The sequence below is a fragment of the Colias eurytheme genome, chromosome 18, assembly GCF_061535395.1.
Source record: "Colias eurytheme isolate Ceu_HAF_F1 chromosome 18, ilColEury1 Martin Lab GWU primary, whole genome shotgun sequence".
Lineage (NCBI taxonomy): Eukaryota > Metazoa > Arthropoda > Insecta > Lepidoptera > Pieridae > Colias > Colias eurytheme.
The window spans coordinates 40,356-48,054 of NC_142997.1; the positions used below are offsets into that span (position 1 = coordinate 40,356).

General features: G+C 38.6%; 1 protein-coding gene across 1 annotated transcript; it reads right to left on the reverse strand.

Moving 5' to 3' along the window:
* Positions 1 to 230: 230 nt before the first annotated feature.
* Positions 231 to 3,829, reverse strand: LOC149900398 (mitochondrial intermembrane space import and assembly protein 40-B). Its single transcript, XM_090112638.1, has 4 exons — positions 3,631 to 3,829; positions 3,073 to 3,310; positions 1,707 to 1,973; positions 231 to 446 (listed from the first exon to the last, which is right to left on the reverse strand). Coding segments are annotated over exons 2-4 (447 nt in total). The 5' UTR covers positions 3,075 to 3,310; positions 3,631 to 3,829; the 3' UTR covers positions 231 to 268.
* Positions 3,830 to 7,699: the final 3,870 nt, after the last annotated feature.

Consider the following 7,699-nt stretch of genomic DNA (forward strand, 5'->3'; position numbering starts at 1 on the left):
GGGTCGCGGAAGAATTCTAACAAATACCCGCGGCCCCATCATTAAAGCGGCTCGACGGAACACAGTGGGGTTTTAGTCGGTAAGAATCCGACATAACCCACGGCTCCTTCCCCGGGGGCCGTGGGTATCTTTGGAAGATTTCCCCACTATAAAAAATAAAAAAAAAAGGCCTCGCGAGAGAAACCGCGGGCGGAGTCTAGTAAATAATACGAAGATATATGTAGGTATAATTGTTTTATTTGGCTACATATGACTACAGCTATTACAACTAGGCGGGGGCGGCGGTGTCAGTGTGCGCGGCGGGGGCTGCCCCGTCGCCCGCCTGCTCCATGGCGGCGGCGAGCTCGTCGTCGTCGTCCTTGCCGTACAGCTCGGGGAACTGCGACATGCACTCCTGCATCACGCTGAACTTCTCGTAGCAGTCGCTGCCCTTCGGTTCCGCCTCACTGAAAAGCGACAAATTTGTAGGGACGTTCCAGAAAACGATTAACATAATTGACGCGAAAAATGCGGTCAAAATAGGTTGGAGAAACATTCTATTAGGACACTAGACAAATCAGAAATTAATAAAATCACGTCCTAGTTTTAAAAAACTACCTATCCTACTAATCCTACTATCCTACTAATATTATAATTAATGCGAAAGTTTGATGATGTGTATGTGTGTGTTTGTTACTCTTTCACGCAAATACTATACTGAACCGATTAGAATGAAATTTAGCACACACATAGAAGGTAACTTGGATAAACACATAGGATAGGTTTTATCCCGGAATTCCCACGGGAACAGGAACTATGCGGGTTTTTCTTTAAAACGCGGACGAAGCCGCGGGCGGAAAGCTAGTGTTTAATGATTATCCAAACTAGATGTGCCGCGCGGTTTTATCGAAGTGAAAGTCAAGTATTTAGCAAATCTATATCTTCTATACATAATATAATAAATCTGTAGAAGGGTCAATTCTGTACATTGAAAATATTAAAAAAATAAATAGCAGGGGGTGTTACTGGATCGATACCAAACCCAAATATGTGATTAAAAAAATTTTTGTCCGTCTGTCTGTCTGTCTGTCTGTATGTGAAGACATCATGTGAAAACTAACGGTTCGATTTCGATGAAACTTGGTATAATTATACCTTATTATCCTGGGCGTAAAATAGGATACTTTTTATCCTGGAAAAATACGTAAAAAAAAATTAATCTTAATTTTTCAGTTTTATCCATAGACGTTGTTCTGTAGAACCGCGAACACACGTTGCGTATTATTATAGGCCCAGCCGTATTTGGGTCCAATAGATATTTATAAGATGTCATTGTCAGAGTTACTCAAAATGGAGAAATAAACCAACCACGCCAAGACCGACATCCGCGCGGACGGAGTCGCGGGCGGAAGCTAGTGTGTAATAATTCTGCTATACATCATAAGTATTATCACCACTACCTCACATAATTTTCGCATATACAATATAGGTAGTAGGGGATACTAGGATTTTCAGCATATTTCTTCCTATTTTCTTTGCGTTTTATGAGAGAATCGTTCATTCTTTTTATAATGTTAAGGCAGAAGTAATCTATTTTTAATTTATGCGTAATTTAAATAAAAACAAATTAATAAGGAATTGCCAATCTTTGGAGGGGTAACAACAATAGTTTTGTCTCCCATATATTCGAAACATTGAAGCATCTCGTGGGATAATCGGGATCGGACCTGTAGTGGAAGCAGGAGAAGGCGTCGCGGAACTGCGGGCCGCAGGGGCCGGTGGCCATGCCGCCGAGGCAGGGGCAGCCCCAGTTGATGGAGCCGTCGGGCAGGATGAGGCCGGGCGCGGGCTCGGGCGGCGCCAGCGCCACGGCGCTCGGCCGCGCCAGCTCCTCGCGCGCGCCCAGCACCACCGTGTGCGCGCCGCTGCGCCACACCGTGCGGCCCGCGCCGTCCGCCCCCCCCGCAGCACCGCTCTCCACCTGCGGCCCCGACCTGCGCGACACAACCAAACTATGTATGTACTTGCACTTGGTCACATTGGCCACATTTAGTGGAACATGAGGAAGAATTATGCTATACATAGTGTAAATAACTCATGGAAACTATGAAAATAATGGAATCCATTTCTCTATCTTTATAAGGCTGAAATGATAAACAGAATTGCAGACGTAATATTAATTACTAGCTTTCCGCCTGCGGCTTCGCCCGCGTTTTCAAAAAAAAACCCGCATAGTTCCCGTTCCCGTGGGATTTCCGGGATAAAACCTAGCCTATGTCACTCAGAAATGATGTAGCTTTCCAACCGTGAAAGAATTTTTCAAATCTGCCAAGTAGTTTCGGAGCCTATTCAATTCATACAAACAAACAAACAAACAAAAAATCAAACCTTTCCTCTTTATAATATTTGTATAGATAATTCTTAATTTAAAGAGCACAAGTACATTGATATGCTAGAGTACACCTATGGGCAGTTATAGGGAATGAGTAACATATTGTAGAATCAGTAATTGTGCAATAATATAAAATACTAGCGGTCCGCCCCGGCTTGGCCCGTGGTACCTACATGTTTACGTTTTTTTCATAAGAACCATCTTCGTACTTCAAGGAATAGATTCCGCAGCGCACGCAATGACAGAATTTTTTTTAAGGAATTTTTTACACCTTGGGTTACATTTTTGGTTAGGATCTCTAATTTTTTTTGAAAATGCAATATAGCCTATGTTGCTCAGTGAAGATGCAGCTTTCTAATGGTGAAATAATTTTTTAAATTGGTCCAGTAGTTTATGCGTGAAAACCTATACATACATACATAATTACAAACCTTTCCTCTTTATAGTATACATAATTACAAACCTTTCCTCTTTATAGTATAGATGAAAGCAATCCTATACATATAAATCTAGTAGTTTTCGTGCTGCATGTTTATATAAAATAAAATGATTATTGTAAAACTTATTGTTGTTATTCATCCACATTTATTATAACCCAAACTGTAAAGAACAACAATAAAAATAAACATAACCTACTCAGGCTAATGTATCAATCTAAGAAAGTTTTCTAATTCTAAAAACTTTCCTCCACGGCGACTTACATGAAATCAAATTAATGCCTGCAGAGAAGGTGCTTGGTTGCAGACGTGTATTCTCTGAGGTGACAGAGCGATGGCCGCTCGGAACTTCCTCAGCGACTGGGACTGCACTCGCACAAGCACCCGGGAGCCGTCTGCTCGCAGTATGTCTGCGTGGGGGACGCCCACTTCCCCGAACAGCTCACGTCCCACGTGTTGCAGCAAGCTCTGTGCCGCTAGCGCTGGTTGCTCAGCGTTCCCTCTGCAAAATATTGCATAATATTAACATCATCACCTTGCAGTCTTGAGCATAAAAAATATGTAGATATAACCAAGAGATAGGTACTAACAAAACTTTATATTAAAAACTATGCATGTTACCGATACATTTATATTGCTCATAGGAGCCTCAAGAGGTTATAATGTTCAGTTTATATTACTTATAACTGAATATGAAAAATTATCAATATTTAAACCACGTTATTTAGACCAAATTCTTAATTCAACAATAATACTCCGAAAATAACATTTTGTGTGATAAATCAGAAAAGTGGACATATAGAATGGTAAATGTTTACTTACAATTTTTCCACGTCCAATTCTAAATAATAGTATCGAGAATTCATACGTGTCTTTCTCGGTCTACACTCTATATTGGTAAGTATTTATTTCTTAACAGTACCTTGAATACACATAAAAGTAATTAAAGAAATTGGTATCCGTACATCATAGGTTGTATCACAGGGTTGTATTTAGATAAATGTGACAACTGGCATGAAACAACTGACAAGCTCGGACTGACAAGTGACACTTGACAGTTGACAGCTATTTGGTAGGAAGCAAGAAGCATAATTATTATCTAATACACTCATAATACACTGGAGATATTTTCGGTATGAACATTAACGAGTAACAAGAAAATATTGCCCAGTTCATGTTTTTTATCACTTTCACACCTAACTTGGTATTGCCACTGTTAATACGAAGTTTTCCAAGGCTACTATGTATGCTGTAATATTCTGTGCAAAAGGTTAGTTTTTGTACATGAGTTTGTTGATAAATTGCCAACAACGTCATTCAGAAGCATTGTTGGATGAGACAATTATTATTTACGCTAAATAAAATAAGTATCTGAACCAATTATTAAAAAGCGATACTCCCTGATTATGGGTAGTCACCATCACCATACTAAAATTGTAGCAACTCTCACTTTGTCAATATGGCATGTGTGTCAAAAAAATTGCGTCGCTTCGAATATTTAAGTTAATATTGTTGCCATGGACGTATAAAAAAAGTCGGACGGTATATCGCCTAAACATTGAGTGAAGCCTAGTAATGGCGGCGAAACATCCATGTGTGTGTGCCATGTTGCCATGGCAACAGCTGTCCTGTTGACAATGGCGGCTATATTTTTTTCTATAAATTTTGCCGTAATAATTTTGTCATTAAAACATAAAAGAAATAACTTGCTTCCCTGTGGAATGTAATCCCTTGTGTTTTGTTATTTAAAATTGTACTGTTGCGACACCATTTAACCACGCAAGACGGCATTTTAAATATTTTTTGTGAAACAGTGACGCAGTTAATCAGTCGGTAGTTCACGACGTAATGGCGGCCGACTAGCTTACTATGGTGAGAGTGTGTGCGTGTTTATTGTCTTTACACGATCGCTAGCTTACTATGGTGGCTTCACGTTGTTTGTTCGTAATACGGCGTCCGTCTTTTTTTATACGTCCATGATTGTTGCTTATTTAATAAATATTTTCCGAATATAAAGAATGTATTGTATTGTGCAAAATTGCAGAAGTGTTTGGACACCAAATTCTGGCATAGAATTTCACAGGCAAGTGTATATTTACGTTATTTACAATATTCCTCAATCCTCAATACTCCTGCATTTACCTGTTAAGAATCATTTCAATGGCAAAAATTGTCTAATTTAGCATTTTAGCATCATTTTAGTAAGCAGTCATGTTAAATTTGTTATTTTCCTAATACTTTATCATTTTTCAACAAGTTTTCAATAAACAAATTTAACAAGTAAGGTAACCATGATGACGAGTTTTTATGGATAGCGAAGAGAATATAATATTGTAATTACAATATTATGATGAAAATTTAGAATTGTTACTAATAATGAAACAACACACGACATCGGTATTGCACTCACATGTAGAAGATTGTTCGTTTTTACATTGAAATTTATACTTTTTTAACTTACCTCATATTTTTTTGTTTTACGTATTTCAGCTTTCCAAAAAGTAAAATAAAAAGAAATATATGTGCCCATCAAGGGTAAAATTACTGAGGATTACAACCCAGAAAAAAATACCTTTTGAAAAATAAATTTTGTAAAGTTAGCTGAAATTTGTGCAAGGCTGCTATAAACAGTTTTTCTTTGATGATTTTGACTTTTTGTAAACGTCGTGAGTTGACCTACTTCTTTCTTTTTACTATGTTATAACGGTGGCATGTCGGCGAAGATTAGACAAAAATAAGCAAGCAAAATTCTGCGAAGATCGCATTTAATTTACGTGTGTGTGTGCGTGGGCCGAACCGCGGACAGAGCCCGGAGGCGACACTATAATTTATCCGATAGATCCGCCAACAAAGGGCTCAGCGGTTATTTATCGTTGCCTATGCGTGACGTACAGTTGTTTCTCCGCCCAACTATGCGCACTCAAAATGCCGACCAAATAAACGATGTTTATGCACGATCCGAACCATAAATATTTTAAATTCGCTAGTCATCACCGTAAACATGGCCCGTGACCCAGTTGGGTGACGCTCCACTAATATTTCGTTGTTATCGGTTCAGTAGTATTTACGTGAAAGAATCTATCCATCCTCACTAACTTTCGCATTTATAATATTAGTAAGATTTAACCCATAGTAACAGTTTTTGATGGATCCGCCGCGTGCCGTCACGCCGCCGCCGCCAGCGCGGAGTTAGCGGCCCTGCGATAACTGCTGCTAATTGCTCTCACTGCGCGCCTCACGGACACGTCAAATCCTCTAGCCGAGGAAAATACATATACGGTAGATTTAATGTGATATTTACTTTTATTCGCTGCTCTTATGTTCGGGTGGGCAAAGATTAACGTTAGGGTGTGAAAGGATGCTGACACGAGTTGGCTGCAGTGCATAACTTCCCTCCTTCTTTACCGCTCCCCGCTTCCCGCCCTGACACGAGAGCGCAGACAATTCCGCATTTCAGAGACATCTTGAATGTCTTACGGAGTGAAGATTCTGATATCTCTAAACATTTCCGGTAAATGCTGAATATACGTCGCTGAATAGCATAGCTGTGTATGTAGCATATTCTGCAATATATGTATCGGTTAAATTACTTTGTATGTTTCGCTTTCAACTTTCAAGTATCGATTTATCAGATTTAAAGCGTTAAATTTAAATTTAACGCTCTTTTTAACACGCTTTTATTAGCTTCACCTGTATGTTTGTATGTTACCGACTACATCGACTCGATTTTGACCCACTTAAAACCGACGGATTTCATTCAAATTTTGTACACTTAACTATCAAGGTCCGGTGACAATATAATAATATCATGAATTTATTTTGTTATTCTGATAAGGATCGCCAGGATCAGCTGAAAACATATGTTTGTATGTAACCAATTCTCCTTCGATTCGATTTTGACCCACTTTAAACCGACTGATTTAATTAAAGTTTTGTATACTTATAAAAACCCGGTAACAATATAATAATTTAATGAATTTATCTTATTATCCTGATAAGGATGGCCAGGATTAAATATACTATGTATTGGTTATTACTCATTGTTTGATTCCTAGATTAAGAATTATTTTATACTTTTTAGTTTAAAACTTATTCTTAGAATAATGTATAAAACTACCATTTTAAAAACGTATTCTAATTGCCCGTATTTGACAGTTTACGTGACATTGGGCACCTACTTGGTAGGCTGCTAGTAAATTCGTGGAAATCTTACTACATTTTATACCTATTAGATTATTTTAAGTTTCATATGTTACATCAATACGCAAGAAAAATATAACAACATTTGTGCGTAAAACATACATGTACCTACCTAACTGAAGTCTGAAATAGTTGTAACTATAGGAATACAGCACGGTCCCCCACGTGGACGGCGCTCGGAAAATCAACTTTATATAGGTAGTCTCTACTTACTTATGAAGTTGATTATGCAAAGGGTACGTAGCTGACGTAGATATCCTATGTAGGTCGGTGGAATCATTTCTAAGATAAGTCGAAACAAAAAAATTAAAAAAAACGTCAGCTTTATAAAAATCGTTATCGGGTATCGAAGTATAAAAAAAGATTATAAATTATTATGAAGGCCTTAGGATAGCGGTGGTGCTAGTCGAGGTGGGCGAGAGCGGCGGGAGGAGGGGCGAGGACACTGTGTTTTCGATATCAACGTGACTTTCGACATAAATAACATCTTTGTGCACAAAACGAGCTCAGCCGTTCCACTTCACCCTTCGAAGCCGAACAAATACTAGCTTTCTATTTCTTTTTATGCCCGTATTAAAGCGTGCATTGTACGTAGAGCGTTAACGTAAACAAGGTAACGGTAAGAAAAAATGGACTTTATTGTAGATCGACAGAGTTTATTTTAGTGTTCGAGGATCCGGTCCGAGTGGTC

What these genes read in the sequence shown, in the direction of transcription:
- LOC149900398 (XM_090112638.1), bottom strand. An exon ending in TTCTCCTGCTTCCACTACAG is followed by an intron (nt 447 to 1,706) that starts GTCCGATCCCGA and finishes GTCGCTTTTCAG; the next exon opens with TGAGGCGGAACCGAAGGGCA.